At 36.8% G+C, this 26,278-nt stretch overlaps 1 protein-coding gene across 1 annotated transcript; it reads left to right on the top strand.

Annotated features, from left to right (window-relative positions):
- Positions 1-290: 290 nt before the first annotated feature.
- Positions 291-1,975, top strand: LOC143556295 (WUSCHEL-related homeobox 9-like). The gene is made up of 4 exons (XM_077045652.1): positions 291-540; positions 746-1,549; positions 1,659-1,900; positions 1,967-1,975. Exons 1-4 carry the CDS (start codon positions 414-416, stop codon positions 1,973-1,975), a joined length of 1,182 nt encoding a protein of 393 aa, XP_076901767.1. The 5' UTR covers positions 291-413.
- Positions 1,976-26,278: the final 24,303 nt, after the last annotated feature.

Genomic DNA, 26,278 nt, shown 5'->3' with positions numbered 1-26,278 from the left:
CCGTAACATGAATAATCTTTCACTAATATTGATTTTCAAGCAAGTGTATATAGTTCGTTTTCTTTTGTTTTTTTGCTAGAAGTAAGCAATGATGCTAAGTTGGCATTCTAACTATCATTTTATAAACTATACATATTATTTGTAGACTAGCCGAGTAAATTTTATTATTGTTTTGGATATATAAACTGAACTTAAATGCAGGAGTAGGTGAGAAGTCTATGGCTATAAGAAGAGATGTTATGTTTGTCAAGACTTTTCATTCCTCTTTAGTAAACCAAAAAACAGCCAAAACACAAAGAGGGTATAGAAGGAGATAACTTTTTTGTCTGACTTTAACTGTGTGAAAAGAAGTTCATTCATCATCAATCATCAAAAAGATATCACATACATTCATACCTAGCTCTTTAATTAAGATGGCTTCATCAAATAGTCATAGACACTGGCCTAATATGTTCAAGTCTAAGCCCACTTACACCACTCATCAAGATCACCAATGGCAGTCTTCCCATCTCTCCAACAGATCATCTCCTTACTCTTCTGGTATATTATATATTCATCTTAACTAAATGTTTTGTCACTTAATTATTGATTTTGGAACCGTTCCTGATAATCTTGAAATATGTAAGTTACTGTTTCTATATTGTTATGCACAAATCCAGAAAAGGAGTTAAGGATGTTACATACGTTACAATATGTAATCTTATTATAAACTTTCACTAAAACTAAGGTGTTGAAACAATGGCAGGATGTGAAGAAAGAACACCGGAGCCAAAACCAAGGTGGAACCCTAAACCTGAACAAATTCGGATCCTTGAATCCATTTTCAACTCAGGTTTGGTGAACCCTCCAAGAGATGAAATACGAAGAATCCGAGCTCGACTTCAAGAATTCGGTCAAGTCGGCGATGCCAACGTGTTCTACTGGTTCCAGAACCGCAAATCCCGGAGCAAAAACAAGAACCGCCACCTCCAAAAGTCGCAAAACCACCAACCACCCCCGGACTGTGCCGTGGCTGGCAAGACAATAACCACTTCTTCGTCGTCCTCATCCGACAAGTCGACCAAGTCAATTGAGTTCTTTCTAAACTCCCCTAGTTCTGTGTCGGTTAACCAACCGGCACAGACCTATTTAGGTGCTAGTGGGACGAGTTCCAACTCTTCCCACCAGCACCACGGGGAGTTTTTTCAAGAACCTTTCTTTTTCCCTGTGGTGCAACACAAACCGCCACCCGCACCCACCGCCACGAGCTTCACACAAGGTTTGTGCTTTCCAGAGCTCCTTACAATGGTTGATCAAGATAATCAACATAAAATTAATGATCAAACGGTGGTGACTAGCTCTGGGGTGTTGCTAACTGATTTGATGATTAATCATCAATATGGAATCACACTTAAGAGTTCTAGCAACAAGGAGGCTGATGAAGATAATATTATTAAAATGTTTAGCCGTAGTACACCACCACCGGCACCGCTAGCACCTCCTACTCTAGTTGTCTCTCCTACCACTGCTACTACAACTATTGTTCCATCAACAACTAGTGGATTTCAAGGTAACTTTCCATTATTATTTCTTTTAAATATTGTGTAAACATTTTATTTATTTAAAGAATATACGTGTGTCTATGTAATTATGTATGTATATGCTAATATGTTATGCAGGTTTGGAGGAAGTTGAAACTGGGAAACTACCCATTGTGTTTATCAATGATGTGCCATTCGAGGTGGCGGTCGGGCCGTTTAATGTGAAGGAGGCGTTTGGTGGCGACGCGGTGCTCATGGATTCATCCGGGCAGGCTGTGTTAACTAATGAATGGGGGGTCACACTCCAGTCGCTGGAGAATGGTGCGTTTTATTACCTGGTGCGATCATTCACATATGATCATGCTGGCACCGGTGATTTGGTACATTTTCATCCCTTTGACATTGTTAATTTTAGTAGAGTGTTATTATCATATGATCAATTTCAGGATGGATAATCACAACACTGTACATAGTAGCTAGCATCCCTATAAAAGAATGTGATTTCTTCACGGGTAAAAAATTTTAAAAAATTAATAAAAACAATCTAGCTGTATATAGATTGTGCTATTAATCATGTGAGAACTATGTAGACCATTTTGTTAAAAATTGTAAAAAGTCAATAAATTGGATTCATATATATTATTTGCATCATTCAACTTTAATGAAACACTTGTTTAGTATAAGTTATATTCATGCTAATAGCCTTTTTTGTGATTTAATTAACAGATTTAGAAGCTAAATGAAGCACAAGGACTGGAGATGCAATATTATTTTACTTCTATATCTTGCAATTATTTTCTTTTTTACTGTTGTTGCTCTTTTTTGGTTAAGTTGGTATAAGTAGTAAGTAGTATGGGATCAGTTTATCAACCATTAGCTAAGATTATGTAAGAACTTGTTTTGTATATTTCAAGCATCAATGAAGAATCTATCGAACCGAAGGCTTGTGATTAGTAACGCGTCAAGCTTCAGTTCCTTCGTGTTTTTAAGTTGTGTTATTTAGCTATATTAGGTTGAATGGACAATGCAATTGCATGTTTTCCACAAGTTATGGTATGCTGTGAGGTAACCCACATGAGAAATACATTTATATGTTTATAACTTATATCATCACACGTATATATGATGCATGTATGGTAGACAGAAAACTGTTAATACATGCAAAGATACATTGAAAGGTTTGGATGATATCATCTTCTTCCTAGCTTTTGCCTGCTTTTAGGGTTTGTGTTTCTGGTCAAGGGGACAATATGTATACATCAAAACAAGTGGAACGACCAAAGTTCTATCCTATTTTTGTACAAAGTTTAATAAACTTAAGCTTGAAGCTATAGAATGTTTTAACATTTCTAAAATCTAATCCTGTTTAGTTATCACTTCATTGTAATTGTTTGGATCATATATTAAAATGAATCAAACAAAATTAAGGAATGTTGGGGGGAAAGGTTAAGGTCCAATAGAACTTTTATGACCTTTTTAACAAGTATTTTTGCAAAAATTAAATCAAATCAATATTTGAAGCTATCGGAAATATGTCAGAATTTAGTTTGTGGTATAAAAAAAGATTGATTCCATCAGAAATGTGGTTGATTTCCGATGTATTTCTGAAAGATAGATTAAAAGAATAAGTTTTTACATAATTATGTAGACACATACCCTCACATACATACAACTCTATATATTGTACACACATACAGGAAAATCATTAACGGAGTCATGAAATTTTTCAACCAGATCACTGATATTTTCCTTCTTAAATTTTAATCAATGTGAAAAAACTACTTCCTCCGTCCCATTTTAAATGTCCATCCTTCCATCTTTGGTTGTCCTAATTTAAATGTCATTTTTATTCATATAAATTCAATTTTCAGTTTTATCCTTACTATTACATACTCGCAAGTTCTTTTCATTCTTTGTTTAATTTTTTGATCATGAATACATGAATGTGATTAAATATTTTCACGTACTGTTCTCTTCAAGCATAATAGATGCTTCATTTTACAAAACAAGTGAGCATATTTCATACATACTTTTTACATCCATACATGAGTGTACTAGTACAAAACTAACAAAAGACAGAAACTTCTTTTCTTTCTTTTTCCTTAAGAACATGAAGCTCTAGAGTAAGGGGTTGTTTAGGATTCCTTATTTTCACCTCTTTATAACTTATAAGGAGAAGTCATAAATTACAAATGTGTAACTTATTAATATTTCCTCTCACATAATAAGGAAACCCAAACACTTTTTTTTAACTTATCATAAGTCATAAGTTATAAGGAGATAAAAATAAGGAATCCCAAACACCCCCTAAATATGAAGCTATGATTTTCTTCGTTGTCACCAACAACAAAAAAGATATGAAGCTCTAAATATGCTTCCTTTACTGAGCCAAATACGCAAGGGCTTCATATATCAAGTTCTCATCACACTCGATTTGTAGTGGTAGATTCCCTTGTCATTCTAACTTACCTTTGTCGATATGCGGTATTTTATAATTATTCCCACCTCGAACTTTCATGATCTCTTTCATGCATGTTTGTAAAGTTAAAAACACTTTGTTAAGCTCATATAATGGCATTCTTTCAAAAGATGATTTAACAACACTAACCAACTCATCAATTGATCCCAAAACCTCTTGTTTTTGAAGAGATTGAATCGCCTGAAAAAAGCCAAGGTCCAACACATTTAAATCGGACTGTTTAGAGGTTGAAAACATAGTCGGATGTCAAACCCATCTTTAGATGCCTCGTGATTGAACTCTACATCATTGACATCTATATGGGGCTTTGCATTGTCTTGTTGAATGAAAATTGGACCCGTGTGATCTCTTGGCCATATAGATCTAATAGCCTATAGTACTTTCTCGATTAACCAAGACCTTGTTACTTCTTTAGTCACCGATAAGATAGGTTTTGTAACTAACCTTCCAGCAACACGATTCTTACTCGACCATTTTGCGGGTTCCAAAGTTGTGAATGGGAATATACCGATCTTTCCCGAAAAGACTTCATTACCCGATGAATCATATATTGGCCGTGCAACTGCCTCTAGAAACATTACTTTTGTGATAAACTTTTTTGATTTACATGTTCTAAACGGCTCATCCTCATTTAGGAACGAGGTAGTAATGTTTGGATGGTTTTGACAAATAAAACTATTTTTCATCTATGTGAATCACATTAAACATATCATGAAATATCGGACTAGCATTTGAGAAAGATCTAGTAACTATTAATAAACAAAACACTAACCTTGCTTTCTTATTCTCATCGGTTAAATCCGGCTTGATCGCATTTGTGTGTGGTCGTAAAGCTCCTTCTTTAATTCTTCTATGCATTGTTGTTTTCGAAATGTTTATTGCTTTAGCCAGAGAACGAATAGTCGTTCGACGACGTAATGGGATTTGTGACACATGAGTGAGATCGATTTGTATCCTTTTATGTCTGATTACGTTAGCCCTCTTTGAAGATACATCAACAACCGATCCTTGTTGAAGTTGAAGTTTAGCATCATGCCAAATGCGACTTATAGTCCGGGTAGATACGGAGAAGAGTGTCACCACATCCCTTGTTGTTTCACTTTTCAATCCTCCATTGACACTTTGTTGCAATAACATTTGGTAAATGCATTATCATTGATCATTGGTCAAGTTTGTTTTTTTACGTGTGTTGGTTGGGTGTTCCATATCTAGATGGAATAAATAAAATTTTTAAAAATGTGGAAGCTGGAAATGTACACTTAATTGTTGGTGTGTTATATAGAAGGCAACATTATTTACAGACTTGATTCCATGAAAAAGTAGAGGCAAAACTTAGTGCCAATTTTGATTCCATAAACAGGTGTGATCCTCGTCATCAATTACACTTGTGAAGACTTATGCTTGCTGGTTACTTATCTAATGACTACTCCACAGCTATACGACTGAGTCTTCATGAAGACGTGTGTATAAACTAACTAGGTGTGTGCAAGAAACCGAAAAACCCGATCCGAAACAGAAAAAATCAAAAAAATCCAAACCAGAAAAACCGAACCTAAACAAAAGCTTACGGTTTGGTTTTTTGTTTTTGTAAAAACTGAACTAACTTGGTTTTGGTTTTGCATGTACCAAAAAACCAAAAAAACTGTACCGAAGTTCAAGACTTGTTTTTTTAGTTTTTATTTTAATTAGTTTATAAGAATTTAATAAATATGTAACTCAAACTTTTTGCCAAATGTATAATAGTCTATTAGTTAACAATTTACAAAATTATTTCTACATAAATTCATTATTTTCTACAAACTCTCTTTTCGACCTAAAATTTTCAATGCTCAAAAGGTGAATACCGAAGCCGAACCAAAACCAAAACTGAAAAACCAAAACCGAACGGTCTTAAAATTCCAATAATCAAGTTTTGGTTATCGGTTTGGTTTTAGTTCAAAACCGCCCCACGCAAACCCCTAAACTAAGCTGACTAAGTCCAACGACTATTTTAAAGACCAAATTAATAGCATTAATTGCAGCATACCAATTACTATATAAATGAGGCTATAATAACAAAATAGGACACTTGCACCTCACCACATACACACTCTTGTACTCTAGCAATCATTCACTAGTTCTCGACTTGAAACAACTATATACTTAATAATAGTTCTGAGGCAGTGGGACAGTTTATCCCTCCTGAGGTTTTGTGTCGGAGATCCTCGCCAAGATCAAGTTTTTTCCTCAATATATCCTGATCCATTTACTGCTTTGTCACACATTACTTGCAATATCCTGAAAAACAAGATATCTCACTTACAAAGTTTGATCACTAAATTGCTTAGATAATTTTTTACCAAAATAGGTTGGCGTCCACCGTGGAACAAGTGGTGTTTTTCATCCTAAAATTAATTCTAAAACCTAAATCAAGCTCTTTTATGAAATGGCGTCTCAATCAAAAAACATTTCTTCCCCGATATTATCTCTAGTTTCTGGAGTATCACAAACTCCTTCTCCTCCGCCTACTGGTCAGAGGAAGATCACTACTACTGACATTTCCATCTCAGGACTTGGAGCTTCCACCGGCATCCTTGCTCCAGCAATAAGGCCTTCTGCTCAGGGATCATATCCTCCACTGTAAGACTTGTCCTTATGTCTAACACCGATATATTTGATATTTTATTACATATGAAGGATCACATGCAACAAAAAAATGATACAAACAACTCCTTCATAAAGGAGCTCCGGGATATCAGATTACAAGGAAATATGCCAAAAGAAGAGCCATCCTCTCCACTACATCCAAGGACTTTGGATTTCGAACCCTCGGGATCCTTGGGAATTCGTTATGATGATTTCTTACCCATGCAGTCAGCAATAGGACACCTGGATCAACTCCATCCATCAGGATCACGAATACCAGAGACTTCAGCACTATTGCGGGATCCTCAGTCAAAAATCCCGGCACGGGTAACATTTATAATAATAATACTATACATGTGACTAATGTTGAAACCTTGTAGGATACTTGTATAAACCTAATAATGTAGAAAGAGTTACAAAAGTTAAGGGATTGATTTGATCTCTAGTGTTCCTGGAATAGTTCAACCAATACCCGAAGCAGCTCCCAGCAGCCACAAATCTCAAGATTCACGCCTCTTATTTGTGATGTTGAGATCCCAAAACGGTTCCAGGCTCCTAACATGTAGCTATATGATTGGACCGAAAAACATGTTGCTTAATGTCGTGAAAGGATGGAGATCAACCCGTCCCTTAGGATCTTAAAGAATCTTGCTTATGTAAAGGATTTGGTTCAACATTAACCGGAGCCACTCTGAAATGGCTCCTGAGTGTTCCTCCTTTCACCATTAAATCTTTTTCATATTTAATTAACCTGTTTAATAACCACTTTTCTTGCGGCAGAAGTTTTGAAAGGTTAACCAGTGATCTATATAAGATAACTCAAAATAATGATGAATCTCTCAGGGATTATGTAAGCAAATTCAGCAAGGAAGCTTCGGAGATCCCAACCTTGACACAGCAATAGCAATTCAAGCCTTCAATACGAGACTCAAGAAAGACTGCCCTTTTTATGAGGATCTCATTATGAATCCTTGTAGGAATCTGAAAGAAGCCTAAAACAAGGCATTAAGATTTATTGTAACATCTCGGATTTTTCGTATTTGTTTAAACCGATCCGAGAATGTAATTCAGATCTTTCGAACTATTTAAAACCTGTATTTATTGGTTTTTAACTTGGTTTAACTTATTTTATAATTTCATAACTTTTAATCATGCCAAATAGTCCTTAACAACATTTAAAATCGCTTAAAACGGCTAAAAATCGCATTTTTGGAAACTGCATGGACTATTTTTGCCAATTCGTTCCTATTTTTGATAAAATTAACGAAACTTAAACTCCAAGAAATGTTATAGCAGGTCAAATTTCGTTTTAGTGTTGCCCAAGTCGAAATCTCTATGTTATTATACCCAATTTTGTCATTAATTGATTATTCGGTTTCCTAAAATAGCTATTTCCTAATAAACAAGTCTTAACCCTTAATATTTAAATAAGGCATATCATAAAACCCTAAATTATAACTTCAAAACCAGCCACCATCCCTATATCCCACGAAATTCCTTTCCCCATTGTCGGTTTCTTCAATAATTTATCAAGTTCGTATTGCTTTGTTAACTTTCAAGCTTCATGACCCTTTGACATCGATTATCTCTTGTTTCAATCATCGTTCGGGTAAGTTGTCTTCTTCAATATTATAGATTTTTATCTGTAGAACAAAAACCCTCAGTCAATTTTACCTATTGAGGGAGTCTCGGTGGTCAATTGGACTTAAACCCCTCTAAGGGCATAATAGTCAACATCTTTGACTAGTGATTTTTTCATACTTCTGGTTGGATTCAACGTTCGATCCAGAAGACTTTTATTCTCGTAACAAAATTTTAAAGCTACTGACCAAAACCTGACTTCCGACTCGTTGTTCGGATTCTGGTCGGTACCAGCTCGCTTAAATCTTAAAACAAACATAACTTGAGTTCTAAACGTCCGTTTGTATTGATTCCAGTGGTAACGAGTTTGTTTTTATTTATATTATTATATCTTAAAGTCTCAGATTCTGAATTGCTTATATCGTTTGACGTGTAGTGGACGACTCGCTTATTCGTTAGCTCGCTTATTCGTATTTATATTCGCTTGTTGTTAATCTATGGTGAGTTTATCATTCCCCTATTTTACTCAATTTTCTAAACTTTTTGGGGACATATGCGTACATATCCGTATTTCATACTACATATATTCAAACAAATGCATACGTGTAATTGTGAGTGACTTAATCAAACATACGTGCTACTTGTTTACTTGTACTACTATTCATTCATTCGTATATTGGGATTACTATTCATTCATTCGTATAGTGGGTGTTCCTTCTAGTAACCAACGCCCGATTCGCTTGGCAACAGTCTACATACTTGTTTATGGTTTGATTATATTTACCGCACTTATCACGTTATTCTTATTTATATTGTTGTGCTAAAACTGGTGATATTCTCACTCAACTTTGTGTTGACAAACTCCATTTTCTACGCATATGCAGGTTGCTTGTATTGAAGATTAAAGTTTGGACACGTAGACAAGACCTTAGGATATAATCAAGATAAACATTATTTGAGCTTATATTCATACTTGTAAATTGTTTGTTATAATTGGATAATGTGTGTATTATATGAATAAAATAATTAATTAGATATTGTCATATTTTATATATGATAGTATCTTCGAGCTGTGAGCAATCAGATCATGCCATGACATTTCCGCCTTAGGTTGGGGTGTGACATTTATAACGTTGGAAGAAGATAAAATGATCCAACAAAGACTCGATGCATCCAACAGCTATAACCGTCCAAACAGGAAGTCGAAATCCCCTCTTACAAACCCATTATCTTAAAGATATTCTTATAATGTTCATACAATGCCTAAGGTTCCTGATGGTGACCATATAAAGCTTTACTCAAACGATAAACATGATCTGGATAATTCGGATCAATAAACCCCGGTAGTTGCTCAAATACACCAATTCGTCAACTCTTCCATTAAGAAATGCACTCTTGACATCCAGTTGGAAAACCTTAAACCCCTTACATATTTCAAAGGCTATTAACAACCTTATAGCTTCCAACCTTGCCACTGGTGCGAACACTCATTATAGCCTATTCCTTCTTGTCGATTAAATCCTTTGACTACTAATCGTGTCTTGTTCCTACTAATTACCCCTTTATCGTCTTTCTTTCGCTTGAATACCCACTTGGTTCCTATAGCATGAACATCACTTAGTTTCTCCACTAGTGTCAACACATCCATCTTCTTTAACTGTGCCAGCTCCTCTTGCATTGCTTCAATGCAGGAGCTGTCTATCAGTGCCATCTGATAGTTTTTGGGTTCAGCTTGACTGATGAAACATGAGTAGAGACACTCATTAATGATACCAGTTTCTTGTAATTCTACATACATGCACATGTTCTCTGCAATGCTTTTCCTTGTCTTCACCCCTTCATTTGGGTGACCAATGATGTTCTGTATTGAATGATCTTTGTGAACTTTCAAATTTGAGAATTAATCAATTGCCAGATCGTCACCCAAATTAGTATCAATCTCTCTCGACTATTCTGATCATGGAAAGGATTATAAAAGTCCTTATCATTTTCAACTTCCACATTCGAGGTACTAGGCTTTTCAATATTGATACTCGAGGTACTTGCTGATTTAGAAATTGCAGCCTCTTCTTCATACAACATATTTGTAGCCAATGTATCTTCTAATTCTGCATTAAACAAGTCAGGCAAGTTAAAAGATTTAAAGAGTTTGTTATAATTGAAAGCTTCTTCTGATCCCGAACAAGGTATAGTTGCTGAATAGCTTGTAATGCCAGTGTTGCACACCACTTCTACCTTGTTATTTGAAATATTAAAAACACGCTTATTTGGTGTTCCAACCAACATAACCAACAAAGAAACCTTCGTTAGATACTTCACCAAACTTAGAATTTTTCTTTAAAATGGAGCATAGGGAACCAAAAGGCTCAAACCCTTTCAGATTTGGCCTTTGCTTATACATTAGTTCATAGAATGTTTTATTAAGCCTTTTAACAATAAGAACTCTATTAAGGATATCACAGGCTGTAGCTACAGCCTCTGCCCAGAACATGATTGGCATTTTTCAATCTACCAACATAGTTCTTGCAGCTTTAATTAGAGTCTTGTTCTTCTTCTCTGCCACTCCATTTTGTTGTGGTGTATATGGTGCACTAAATTGATGTTTTATCCCTTTCTTCAAACAGAAGATTTCCATTTGGTAGTTCTTGAATTCAGTACCGTTGTCACGTCGAATATTCTTGACTTTCCCGTCAAAGATATTTTCAACCTTGGTAATTAGGTTGATCACCATTTATACTGTCTCATCTTTTGCTGCTAGGAAATAGACCCATGAGTAACAGGAATAGCCATAAGTGACCACCGAACAGTAAGATCTCCCCCCAATACTTTTGACATTGGCAGGTCCAAATAGATCCACGTGGAATAGAACTAAGGCTGTGACAGTTGAGTTCACCAATTTGGCCAGATGTGATTTCTTATACTGCTTCCCCTTACACGAAATGTACTTGTCTTCAAATAAAAAACTCTTCATAGGTACTCCCAATACCAGACCAATCTGACAATCTATTCATCTTTCTTAGATGGATGTGTCCCATTCGTCTATGCCATAACTCGGATGCTGATTCTGGCACCATTGAGGGCAAACATGATTCTTCATTATCGGTTTCAGTTGCTCTCATATCCATCACATATGTATTTTTCTCTCTAGGAGCTCCATCAATATCAACTTCTCAGGTATTTTAAATCCCGGATACAATACCAATGCCTTTTCATTTGTAAAGTGCATTGAATGTCCTTTGTCACAACCTTGGAATACACTCAAAAGATTATGCTTTAGTTCCTCAACATAGTTAACCTTCTCCAACTTTATCTTCCCAATTGTTACTACACCAATCCCTGAGATTTTGTCACCATTTTCACCAGAAAAACTAACACGGTCCTCTTGAATACTATCCGATCTTGCAATAAGTCTCTGTTGCGTGTCATGTGCCTAGAACAGCCACTGTCTACAACCTATCTGTTGTTCACAACTCTTGCTAACTGTTCCTACACAATAGAAGAAAATTAGTTCGTATGGTGACCTAAGCCATAGTGGTCTTGGGCTGCCCAGATCTTTTGAATTGTCTCATATTTTGTCAATTACAATTACACATTTCACGTATCTTGGTAATTTGATATAAATACCGACTGATATTAGGAAAGCGTCTATGAGGCCTGTTAAAATTGAACACATTTCTTAACCTGTTGACCATTGAGTTTGGAGAATTAGTGAAAAATTTTGGTTGATTTTGTTGAAAACAAGGACCTGATCATGATATTTGGTTAAGTTTACCCTTTTCATTGAGCTTAGAGTTCATCTTTTGTTTGTTAAAGTTTGGCCTTTATAGAATTTTGACTTTTCCTTCTATCTGTTTTCCTTTCTTTAAAGGGCATATGCTTGCAACATGACCCTTAAGATGACACTTAAAACACGACCTAGTCACATTTAGGTCACTTTTGATGGACTGACACACCTCACTTGAGTTAATTTATGAGAATGATGAGGCCGGAATTGTGTCAATTTGTTTAACATAAGGAGGCACGAACGGATTTAAACCATTTTTGCGTTTTATAAATTCAGCGTTCCATTCTTTAGACAAAGAGTTTGCCTCGTCATCCATCATATTACCCATCACAAACTTAATTGGTGTGAGAGTAATCAAATTTGTCTAAACCTTAACTTGAGCAACAGGTGCGACGAAGTTACTTAACTTTGCCTATTCTGTTTCAGCGAAGTTATTTAACTTCATCTCAGTTAAGTTCGCCTGATCAGGGATGGCGAGCTTAGGTAATTTTGTTGTACCCGATGCGATGTTTGGTTTTTGTTCAGCTGCTAGCACAGGATAAGAATAGAGCTGATCAGCGTTGAACTCCTCAAGGGGTTTATTTATATAACTATTGATATGTGGTGGAGGGACATCAGAGAATCTGAATTCATGTTTTATCTTTTGATGGCCTTAAGGTGCTCAACGCATGATCCAAGACAATAGAAAAGTTCCTGAATTGTTCAAGTTTACTATTCAACTCAACTACTTTTACTTGGAAATCAGCTATTTACGTATCTTTTGATGAGATCATTTTAGTCTTTTCTTCAACACCTTCATAAGAGAGATCAATTGCTTGGACCTTTTCACCAAGTGTTGATTTTAGTCCTCTTATGTCTTTTCATAGCTTTTAATTGTTCTGACATATTTACTTTCTTTCTCTCTTACGTAGTGGTTATCTTCTTTTTTCTCGTTTATCTCTTTTCTTAATTCATTGTTCTGATTAGTTAGTTGGTTATTTGTTCAGTTAAATGTTGACACTCTAACAAGACTCTTCAATAGTTACCTCAGATAGCAAGTGATATAGTCTAAAATATACATGCTATTATTTAAATATTCCCTCCACTTGTAAGTGCTTTGAGCTAGGTTTTTATTGAAAATTACTCATATTCGGCTCATATTTGGATTTTTTTAGGTTTCGAGAGACAAACCGCTTAATAGAATATCTTTTACTAAACTTGAGACTAATGAGCTAATAATATATTTTTTTATATACTACTAGTATTAGTATAATTACTTTTATTATCGTTAATGGTATTATTTAACATATTTGAATGATGATAATAAAGTTATTATCTTGATTTTAGTTTGTCACAAATAATAATAAATGCTCGTTTTGTCAGACCACCAATTAGTTACATGAATGAGAGGCTTATCACATCAATGTTTGAAGCCCACCAAAGTGAAAGGAAAGGTGGTTTCATTGGATTCGGGCTCGCACTAGAAGAAAAAAGAAAGAAAGAATAAAACCAATTGTTTGATATATATAGAAAAGACCCTAATAACTTTTGGGGGTATTATTATTCTATCTAACTTTTGACGGCCGACAAGAAATAATTGAGGGTAGCATCAAAGAGTTTGAAGGTTCACCAATTTTGAGCGAAAGAAGATTTTTCGTATTCGCTATTGTTTGAAACAAAAAGGAATTAATCAAGCAAGTAGGTCAAAATTATTTTACTATCCGATGAACCGGATTATTTATTTTATTTGTTCATACTTTTTAATGAGTAGCTAAATACTTTGCTACCTAGGTTTTGGTTGATTACTGTGTTAAATTTGTGGTTTAACAAACTAGTATTTGATGTTTGGTTGATTTGATGCTTCGGTAAAGTTTTTAGTTATTTTGTTCATGATATTTTTGAATAATTGATTTTGATTTATTGCTTTAATCATTATTCCGCTTGTGTTTGATAGTCATTGGTAATTGTTATATGCATTATTAAGTTTTCTACTTTGTGTTTTCAACTTGTTTGTGAGCTATGGTCGAAATAATCGTAAGAATAACTAATAAAAGCTTATTAGATTTTATTGTATCGCTAGAGGGGGGGGAGACTATTTAGTATTGTGTCATCTTTGTCTTTTATGGGTTTGAGTAATAATTGTATGGGAGTGAGTTATCCTAGGTCCCTTAGATTATTGTGATACAAGTAATGTTTAAATTAATTATTAATATCCCTTTATATTAATATATATTGTATTAAAAGAGATCGGGAGGTGATTTGGATTTTGGGGCACCATGGTATTATTAGGTAAGGTGAGATCGGGAGGTGATCCAAACCTTTAACAACTGAGCTTCACTTGCCATTAGAGTTTTAGGGTTTTATTGGTGAGACCGGGAGGCGATCTAGCGTACTTTAGTGGTCTTTAGTGTCATAATTCAAATATATTGTTTTACAACCAAGTCAAGTTCATTAACTATTAATTTAACTGGTAGGATTCCATTACCTAGGTAGTTTTTTCTCGCATTTGAGTAAAACTCGATTTTTATAAAGTTTTGTTTTAGTTTAATTCTTAATTAGTTAAGTATTTTTAGTTTAATTAATATTTAAGGAAAAATATAAAAATCAAAAGAAAGTCTAGGTTAGTAATCATGTTGGTTTAATAATTAGAGTTTACCCTAGTGTTCTAGGTTCGATATCCGTTCTTACTAATAGCTACATTGCGACCGGTACACTTGCCGACTGTATGTGGTTGTTTAGGTGAATTCATTAAAACTTGGTATTTAAAAATACATACACATTTCACACATCAAATTTTTGGCGCCGTTGTCGGAGATATTGTTAAATTCTTTGCTTAAACCGAGTTGATTATCTGATCTGTTTATCTGTTTATTTGCTTTTTAGTTGTTATTTTGCCTTTAGGTGTCTTTACTTGTTATTTGTGCCTTTAAGTTTAGTTTCCCTTAAAAAATTAAAAAATATATATATACCCGACATCCAGGTACGCATCTCTACTCCTAGAATAAATATGGGAGACGACGTTCCACCACCGAGACAGATGGTTCACGCTAAAGCAAACGATGGCTTCACTGGAGCCCGATCTACAATTGTCCAGCCTGCTATGACTAATAACCAAAACTAGCAAATTCCCTCTCACGTCATGAATTCTATCACAAATTTTGCTCAGTTCCATGGCTTAGATGACGAAGATGCTCCGGGGGCACTTGTCCCGATTCGTGCAGATCTGCGAAACATTTAATATTAATAACTATGAAAAATGACGTGACACTTTATGTTTCAAAATGTCTTACATACTCAAAGGTTAAATCCGAACATCAAAGACCCTTCGGTTTACTCGAGCAACCCCTGATTCCCGTTTGGAAATGGGAAGACATTGATTTTATCACCAAAATCCCGAATACCCGAAACCAAAATGATAGTATTTGAGTAATCATCTATCGATTAACCAAATCGGCTCACTTCATCCTGATCCGAGAAAAGTACTCCATGGAACAACTAGCTCTAATCTATGTACGGGAAATCATGTTCCAGCGTGGTATATCATTGACCATCATCATCGATTGCGATGCCCGTTTCACTTCTCACTTTTGGAAATCGCTTCAAGATGCTTGGGGAACTTGCCTTGATCTTAGTACCACATCACCCTCAAACCGTGTCACACCCCGACTTAGGGCCCATGTGTGACACCCGTTAGATGGTATCTGTTTTATAAATATATCAGAGTTAAGTTCTTTTAGCGAAAGTCATTGAATAAAATATTATTATATTGAAAACTCAAGATTTAAATACCTGTTTAATAATTTAAATATATGTCTTTTGAAATATGATTCTTTATAATATTCTTAAATCAAATATCTGAGCCTTCAAATAAAGTCTAATGACTATATCTTCAATCTTCTAATCTGTCTTGATTGTCTGATCTAGCTAGCCTTTACTGTTTCCCTTACATGGGGGGGGGGGGGGGACTACGTCAGCATACAACAGAGAATGACGCTGACCCTGTTGTAAAATCTTTTCAGTACTATTGTAAAATCAACAACAATACCTTTGTGACTACTCATTAGGTACCCAACTCAATTGGGATAAAATTACCCTAAGTAAATGTACAATTAAAACTTATACACAAATCATTTCTAATAATACTTCCGGAGACATGTTGACAATTTGCATGGCCTCAGGAACATGCTGAGTCACCATGCATGAATGGATCTAGACACATGCATACTTTTAATCAGCGTGTCTTTTTCTTATTATTGTAACACAAGGTTTTAAGGATTCATATATCCAATGCAAACATACTGACTCTGAAAGAGTTTGTAAAGTTTAGGGTGTATTCACCTTTTCTGTTTGTGATCAGTTTCTATTACTGATTTCTGATACTGATTTCTGCTTCTGATTGTTACCTCGGACTTTTGGTACGAGAATAACTTTTGCATCAATATCTAGATCAACGATCTAGCTTTTAGACCTGCAATCTATTTTGTATAGCTTTAACCTTGATAAATCTTTTGTTTATTGAAGTTCGATTTATTTGTATAGATTTATGTATGTTAACTAAGTCATTTTAATCGTTTAGTTTAGGAACTTTGGTACTTCATACATGTTTATTATGTTTCAGGTCACAAGTACTTAACGCGCTTAATTTGGACCTGTACGAGCATGGAATGAATACCCGGGATGTCCAGCACGAGAATCGAGACATCAATATGGAATTGCTGAGAAAAGAGACCCATCGCGTAGCGCGGTGGGGCATCGCGCTACGCGATGCCCTGTAAATGACTGCGTTTACTTTGGTCCATCGCGTAGCGCGATGGACCAGGAGAGGAGACCATCGCGCTACGCGATGGTCCCCAGAATCGTGAAAGTTAGGGTTTTTTCATATATTACATCTTGAGACCCTAGACGCTATCTTACACCTTCCAGGCGATTTTCAAAGCAGCAAAGGGGAGAACCATCACTTCCAATCATCTCAATACCTCATATGTGTTCCATAAGATCATAACCGAAGCCCGAGAGATGCCGATGCGCGGCTAGTTCCTTCGAGTCATGCCCGCGATGTAGAGTGTTGTATCTTTCAGTTTTTCTCATGTATTAAGAACGAATTTATTGTAACCATCTTTGATTAATCTATGAGTATTGATGTCTAGTATTATTGTGCACTCAGTCAGTTTAGGTTTATTTCGATCAGAACGATTATTGTGCCAGTTGCTATGATAATTGCTTATAGGATTGCTTTGATTAGTTGAATATGATGAAGCATACGTTTTCCCTTAGTTGAGTCACACTGGCAGGAACAGTTTGATAACCAGTGCCGTGTGTTAGTAAGTGTGGATGCCTAAGATTTATCTAGTTAATCAGTCTGTATTGATCATTGATTGTTAATCTGTTAAGTTGCATGAGATAGTTGTTTGCTTACTTGCTTAAATCCCTGGGTGTGACTTGTCTTTGTTAATTGCTTGAAAGTTAAGTACTTGTTTAATCAATATTAAAATCAACTTGTTTGCTAGTGTGATCAGCACTTCGTTAAATGAATTACTTCATAATGTAAGGAATCATTTTCCCTGCACACTGACCACATACTCCTGGTGGATACGATACCTGACTTACCCTAGCTACTTGGGTTAATTAGGTTTTTGCATGACTCAAACGACGGTCATCAAAATGGCTCCATTGCCGGGGAGTTAGTGCGCTTAGTGTTTTAGTGTTAATTGATTTCTTTGTTTAACTTAGTTTAATTTAATTTTTATTTTTAGTGTAGTTTTATTTTCCCATTTTACGCTGGGTGAGTTATTTGTGCAGGTAGCAGGTTTATGCACACCCGCAATACAGGGAGACGGTCTCCACTGATTTATGAGCCAGAAATCGAACGGTTAGCTCGGCAGAACCGAGCTCGGATTAGACAGCCAGATATGGAAGGTCAGAACCAAAACCAAAACCAAAACCAAAACCAAGACCCACCACCCGAAATTAATGTTTTCCAACCCGAACCAAACCCACCGAATAATCAAAACCCACCAAATAATGACCTACCACCACCAATACACACCAATCAACAACCCCAAAATTCAGCCCGACACTCCAGAAACCGAAACCGAAACCATGACAGACCCAGGCCATCAGCCCCGAACAATACCCCTCGTCACCGACAGCCGATTATTCAAGATTTCGACCATGTCAGTATTCACACTGAAGACGAAGAAAAGGGAGATGAGGAGGAATTTGGGCCGAGAAATGACAATGCGGGTTTGCGTGTTGAAGAGGTTGATGAGGTTGAGGAACCAGTTAGGGTGAGAGGTAACAGGTGGAGGAACAGGAATCTTGATCGAGGTGGTATAGGAAGATATTGGGAGGAACAGAGACAGCCGATTCAGGTTAATCGGGGTGGTTTTGAGGAACCAAGGGCCAAACAAAGGAATTACAGGCCTCCGGTTCAGGGTGTTAACAGTCGGTTCAGACCGGCTATTTCAGATGGTGCATCACCGATTGTTCCTCAGGTGGGTGTTCAGGGACAGCCAACATTTAAATCCCGTCCGTCCTACATCAACATAGTTCCCTATTTTCATGGACTGGGATCTGAAGACCCGTATTCACACTTATCAGATTTTTCAGCTATTTGCGGATCTATTGGTGATGGTACTTATGATCAGGATGAGGTTCAGTTGCGGTTGTTCCAGTTTTCATTAAAAGACAAAGCGAAACACTAGTTCAACTCGCTACCGATGCACAGTATTGAGTGCTGGGCCGAGATGCAGCAGGTTTTCCTTAACGAGTATTATTCGCAGTCGAAGACTAACGAAGCCCAGATGGAGATTCGACATTTTGCACAGTCACCGGGTGAGTTATTTTAAAAGGCATTTATTCGTTATAAGGAGATGATCATGAAATGCCCGCACCACCAGATTGAGTTGTGGGAGTTAGTGAAGTGTTTTGTTAACGGGTTAACTTACGAGGACATAAAGTATTTGAAATCGTCGTGTAATGATATGTTATTGAATCAACCTGAAGAGGAAGATTGGGATTTTCTTGAGTTTATGTGTGAGGATTCCAAGTCAGAGGCAGCTGCTGAACGAACACGAAAAGTCGGGGTCACCCAAACAGTTAAATCAGCCTCGAGCGAGTCAGACAGAATTGCCAAGTTAGAACGGGAACTCGCAGGTTATCGGAAAAAGAAAACGAAGGAGGTTGGTAAAGTCGGGGTGAAATTCCCGGTTTGTTCATATTGTGGTGAGTTGGAACATAAGGTTGATGATTGCCCCGGGATTGATGATGACGAGTATACCGATGAGGAGGAAGTCAGTTACGCGTACGGGGAGTCCAAGGGCCAAGGATGCAATTCGAACACTTATCACCCGGGCCTAAGGAATCACCCGAATTTCAAATACGGGAACACGTCGAATCATTCAAACCCGAACTTTCAGGGGTCCAGTCAGAACCAACAGCAGAACAGCTCAGGGTGGTTCGAACAATCAGTATAACAGTCGGAGGTATAACAGAGATGGTTACCGGGGTAACAGTTCATCAGGTAATCAGAATCAGGACCAGCAGAAGGGTAGTTCAGGAAATTCAGACGAGTCAAATCATTCGAAACTCGATGCGATGTTGAATGTCGTGACTAATAATCAGAAGGAAACGCAGAGACAGTTCGAGTTTAGAGACAAGTCAGCAGAAGCGATGTCAAAGCAGATTGGTCAGCTCGCAGCAGACGTGGCGAGATTTCAGAAGAACGCGGGTCAGCTACCAAGCGATACCACAGTAAACCCGCAACATGCCAGCCCAAGCTCGAAGAAGAGTAACATTGTGCACATCAACGCGGTAAGTCTTGTACCTCATTTTGAAATTACTTGTGTTGAAGTTGAGTCTCCACCGCAGTTTGCTGAGGCGGGTGGTGAATGAAGTTAATGATGTGAATGAATGTGTTGGTCAAAAGGAAACAATTTTTCAAAATGAATTGAAATCGAACTCTAATGAATCAACTTTTTGTGAAAACTGCACTTGTGAAAAATGTTTAAATGCCAAATTGACCAACACGGATGACGAGGAGGTGGAGGATAATACCATCTCAAGTAAACTCCAAGACCCGGGAGTGCCATTTTTATCAATTCAAATTGGAGATTTTAAAACTGATCGGGCACTTCTCGATCTTGGAGCGTGTGTTAGTGTCATGCCCGGCAGTTTATATGATCAGTATGAGTTTGGCCTGTTAGAAAGTGTAAACACCACCGTGGTGTTGGTGAATCAAAGTCATACACAAGCCCGAGGCATGGTCACTAATGTAATGGTTCAAGTGGATGAATTTTGCTACCCAGTTGACTTCCTTGTACTTGATTATGGTAATATTAAACAATCTGAAGTCATACTGGGTAGGTCATTCCTTGCAACAGCACATGCGGTAATTGATTGTGCTGAGGGATTTTTGAGCATTAAGTGTGGGAACCGTGTTAAGCGGTTATTATTGTTTGAAAATGCTACTAACCCTCTTGTTGACAAGTGTGTACCATCGTGCACAAATCATACAAGAGAGGGATGTTTTGTAACTGACAAGAACGAGCTGAAAGGTAGCAGTGAGAAGAAAGGTTGGAATGAGAGAGGCGTTAAGATGAAAGATGGAGAGAAACCGACAGCGAGGAAAGGAATGAGAGGAAAGAAATCGGTGAGTTCTACGGTGACCTCACCGGTTTATGAAAATACTTGAAACATTCGAGGCATTGTCGATCTGTAGACACGCAATTCAGCGCTGACCGAGAGTCAACCCGGGGTTTGTAAGTATGTTCCATTTTATTTTCTTTTTTGTTTAGTCATTGTTCGATTTTTGTCTCGAGTTATGTGCAGCAATTCTCAAGTGTGGGGAGGCAGTTGGTGAGGTGTGTATCATAAGGTTCGGTAAGCATTTGGTTGATTTCACGTTAATCCAGGTACGCATCGCAAATTCCGACTTCAGAAACGTGTTCAGGGTAATGTCGGGATATCGAAAAGTGACCAAGTCCGAAAATGCCCGACCCCAATTCGGCAAAAACTTTCTGTTCACTGGGGACCATCGCGCTACGCGATGGCCCTGGACAGTTCACCATCGCGCTACGTGATGGTGGCTAAGACATCCCAAACGTCTGACGTCATCGCGTAGCGCGATGATGCCAGACCAGACACCATCGCGCTACGCGATTGTGTCTGAACCCTAATTCCATATCAATTGGGTCGCTTAGCGCGACCTTGGCTTACCTGACCCATCGCGTTACGCGATGGGTCCTCGGACCTCCGAAAATTTAAAAAAAAATAAATAAAATACATAAATAAAATAAATAATAATAATATAATTAATAATAATATTTATATATTTGTATATTTGTATATTTGTTTGTGTTGTTTTTGGAACTTTGTGGGTGTGTTCACTATAAACCATCACGAGACCTCACTCGTCCACCCGGGTTAACGGGGGGTTTAAAGGGCTTGTTGTATACGCTAAATACAACCATAATTCCTACGAAAGTGAGTTAGATTTTTTATTATTTTTAATTAATTAGCAAAATTTTTTATGAAACTGACTAATTCGGCTCGGTAATGATTTTTATAATATAATAATAACATTAACTCTCGAAAGACCTAAGTCTTATATTTGTGAGTGGTGGCTTATACATGTCTCGAGATTTGTGCAGATTTGGTTAGACAGTTTCGGTCTGTGGTGGAGACGTGTGTCACGAGAGTATTGAGAGTTGTGGGCCGAGTTTAGCATTGCGTTGTCATTATTATCAGGTGATTTCAGTTTCATAAACTATTTTGTTATTTTTATTGTAGTTGTTAGAAATGTAATTGTATATCTTGTTTTAGTTCATCACATTTGTTCCCTGAGATTTTAAGTGGTCAAATATCAGTTCAACCCCGTCCCCCAAATGATTATTAATTGTTTTATTAATTTAACATTGAGGACAATGTCAACCTCAAGTGTGGGGATGGGGGAAAATTGAAAATTTTTGCCTGATAGTATCTCGAAGAGTATTTAGAAACCTAAGTTATTAACTAGTCACTTATTGCTATTAATGCCAAGTTAGAGGTTTTTGGTCATGGTTGGTTTTTCAGCTTCTCGATAGTTTTTCCGACAAATGTTTTTAAAATGAGAAATTGGAAAATGGAATCGTTTAGGCAGGGATAACGAGTCAAGGGGACGGGTATACATGTTTCATATCGGCGGCCCATATTTTCAGACATATTGTGAGATTAGCCCCTATACTTAATACACATATTATATAAAGATATAAAACATGTCTTGTCATTTATTGAGGGAACCGGTATGTTTTACAGAATTATAACTTTTACCCGTGTGATGAAATCCAGTTCGTTATCGAGTTGTATATATATCAAATTGTACCTAGTCAGACGAGTTGTAAAGTGTTAAGTTCTGAGTTGTGTCATTTCGGTTATTTCGGTAGTAAAAAAAATTGAAAAATCAGCAAAAAGACAAAAATAAGTTATCAGTTTAGTATTTCAGTTGTTATTAGCAGTTGAGTATGTAAATAGCAGTTGACTTTGTATCTAGTTCGTTTGTATTCGTGAGTCTGTATATTGGTTTATTAACTGGGTTTCATCCACGTGAGTCACTAAATAAGCCCAATCTGCATCCGAACCTAAGCCTCAGCAAAACCCTTAGTCCGAGTCTTTATGCAACCGGTGGTTAATGGGTGGAGATAAGACTGACCTGCAAGCATATTAAGTTGTAACTCATATTAGGTATTTGAGGGCAGAGACATATACTAGCACATCTTTTGCTAGTCCAGATATTAAACTGAGAGGAGTGCTGATAGTGTGAGGGGTGTGAACATTTATGCCCTAACCGGAAACAAAGTACACTTGTCTGGACGATTCTAGGGTTTTATTGTAGCATTAACTTGATTTGTGGGTTGTTAATCTAGAAAGTGTCAGTCTGGGAAACTGGGTATGACCTTAAACCTTACTAGTATTAATGGTGATAATTGGTTGACCTATGATGGCGGTTAATGTTTACTTTAGAGTTTTACTTGAAGGCAAGCAAAAGATAAGTGTGGGGATGTGATGTTCGGTTTATTTGTATAGATTTATGTATCTTAACTAAGTCGTTTTAATTTTTTAGTTTAGGAACTCAGGTACTTCATACATGTTTATTATGTTTCAGGTCATAGGTACTTAACGCGCTTAATTTGGACCTGTACGAACATGGAATGAAGACTCGGGATGTCCAGCACGAGAATCGAGACATCAATATGGAATTGCTGAGAAAAGAGACCCATCGCATAGCGCGATGAGTGTTGAAGGTGGGGCATCGCGCTACGCGATGCCCTGTAAATGACTGCGTTGACTTTGGTCCATCGCGTAGCGCGATGGACCAGGAGAGGAGACCATCGCGCTACGCGATGGTCCCCAGAATCGTGAAAGTTATGGTTTTTTCATATATTACATCTTGACGACCCTAGACGCTATCTTACACCTTCCAGACGATTTTCAGAGCAGCAAAGGGGAGAATCATCACTTCCAATCATCTCAAGACCTCATATATGTTCCATAAGATCATAACCGAAGCCCGAGAGATGCCGATGCGCGGCTAGTTCCTTCGAGTCATGCCCGGGATGTAGAGTGTTGTATCTTTCAGTTTTTCTCATGTATTAAGAACGAATTTATTGTAACCATCTTTGATTAATCTATGAGTATTGATGTCTAGTATTATTGTGCACTCAGTCAGTTTAGGTTTATTTCGATTAGAACAATTATTGTGCCAGTTGCTATGATAATTGCTTATAGGATTGCTTTGATTAGTTGAATATGATGAAGCATACGTTTTCCCTTAGTTGAGTCACACTGGCAGGGACAATTTGATAACCAGTGTCGTGTGTTAGTAAGCGTGGATGCCTAAGTTTATCTAGTTAATCAGTCTGTATTGATCATTGATTGTTAATCTGTTAAGTTTCATGAGATAGTTGTTTGCTTACTTGCTTGAATCCCCGGGTGTGACTTGTCTTTGTTAATTGCTTGAAAGTTAAGTACTTGTTTAATCAATATTAAAATCAACTTGTTTGCTAGTGTGATTAGCACTTCGTTAAATGAATTACTTCATAATGTTAGGAATCATTTTCACTGCACACTGACCACATACTCCTGGTGGATACGATACCTGACTTACCCTAGCTACTTAGGTTAATTAGGTTTGCATGACTCAAACGACGGTCATCATTTATACAAAACATTTGGGCCTTTAGTCCCTTTGTTTGTTTATTAATTAAGTGTTACGTTTCTTCTTCAGGAAGAAACATCTATATTGGGTTTCTTCTTTAAAAAGAAACAATAATTTAACTATAACCTTTGTATATGAATATTATATTTCTTAATCATAAAGAACTATTATTTTGACTATACCTTTTGTGTGTAAAGGCTTACATTTCTTAATCATGAAGAAACGATATTTTGACTATAACCTCAGCTTAAGAATAGTCATATTATGCTTAAATGTAATCAAGGTTCGTGCTATACCCCCGACTATGGCCTAATCCAGTATAATAATAACAAAATAATACTTAAGCGGAACCCCTACCTTATATGGATTTTCAGAGTTAGTCACCTAAGACTAATCGAGTAGCACTTCTACTATATATATCGCATAATAGATTTTAAATCGTTAGAGCTTCGGAGCTTGGCACGTTCTTCGAGACTCGGCACGCTTCTCGGGACAAAGTGTGTGAAAGTAATGTGTGTTTGGTGTGAAATGGGCAAGCCGTGAACCTCCCTATTTATAGAAATTTTTGTATTCCTTCGCGTAGCGCGAATGAGAAAGGTTCTGGCCGTTCGCGTAGCGTGAACCGACCTTATTTTGATGAGTCATCACCGGGCGACCATGTGGTCTGACACGTGTTGCCACATGTCCAGACGTGTCCCAAATGCATGATGATCACTTCGCATAGAGCAAAGTAGACACGGGTTGGTTATTCGCATAACACAAACTATCCAAACCTCGGTTTTATCCAAGCTTATTCGCGTAGCCTGAAGGGTCACATCTTTGTCCGTTCACGTAGCGCGAAGTATCAAGATTTCAGAATTTACTCTTTTGGTGCTTTCAATTTCCAAAAATACTAGGGCGGCTCTCAAGAGGCTTGCGGCGATGCGAGCGTGCAAAGTGCGCCATCAAAACGCCACATTACGCCCATCGCCCGTGCCCAAGCGCGTGCGCTTCGGTGCTTCGCACCCTCCGTTAGGACCACTGGGTGTATCTTGGCATATAAGAATATTACTATGGAAACTATTTTCCTTATAAAGAGCTCCCAAGTTTTATCATTTATCAATGTAAGAGGAATTTCTCTATCCTATTTATACTCATGTGGAATGATTCCACTTCTTTCTTCCAATGTGGGATGAACTTTCTTATTTCCTTAACATGAGATGTTTTTATTTTCTTATCTCATTTTCCTTATTACTTTTCTTGAGAATATTTTTAATCCCTCATCTTTCAAAGTTGACATCTTTGGCCCAAAATTAATATGGGATTTTCCGGGATGTTAAAAACTGATGGTCAATCCGAGCGTACAATCCAATATTTGTTTCACCAACTGATATATTTTGCAAGTAATCATTGGCGACTTAATTAACATTAAAGACACGTTAAATGCATGAAGAAGATATCTGGAATATGTCTTTTAACAGCTGAGAGTAAAGATCACATTAAAGACTCATTAAACAGGCGGGATCCTTCGCATCAGTTACACTTGTAAAGACTTATGCTTGCTTATTACATCTAATGACTACTTAACGAAAAAGATTAAGTTTTTATAAAGACTTGTGTATAAACTAAGCTGACCAAGTCCAGTGACTAGTTTGAAGACCAAATTAATAGCATTAATTACAGCATACTGATACTATATAAGTGTGGCTATGACGAACGAAATAGGAAACTTGCACCTTATTACATACACACTTTTGTACTCTAGCAATCGTTCATCACTAGTTCTCGACTTGTAACACCTTTTACTTAATACTATTTCTGAGGCAGTGGGATAGTTTTCCCCTTTCGAGATTTTTTGTCAGAGATCCTCACCAGGATCAAGGGTTTTCCTCACTATATTCTGAGCCATTTAACGCTTTATCACACATTACTTACAATATCCTGAAAAACATGTTACCTCACTTAAAAAATTTGATCACTAAATTTCTTAGATAATTTTTGACCAAAACACAACAGTTTTTAATCATTACACTTAATTAAATAGAATAAAATGCATTAAAGACGTTTAATGCCATTTAATATTTTTTTAGCTTTGACATAATTGCTTCCACTCAATTATTATATATAACAATAACAAT

The sequence above is a fragment of the Bidens hawaiensis genome, unplaced genomic scaffold (assembly GCF_021521415.1).
Source record: "Bidens hawaiensis isolate Kalapana, Puna unplaced genomic scaffold, B.hawaiensis_p1.1 tig00018507_1, whole genome shotgun sequence".
Lineage (NCBI taxonomy): Eukaryota > Viridiplantae > Streptophyta > Magnoliopsida > Asterales > Asteraceae > Bidens > Bidens hawaiensis.
This window is presented reverse-complemented; position numbering and strand designations above follow the sequence as displayed.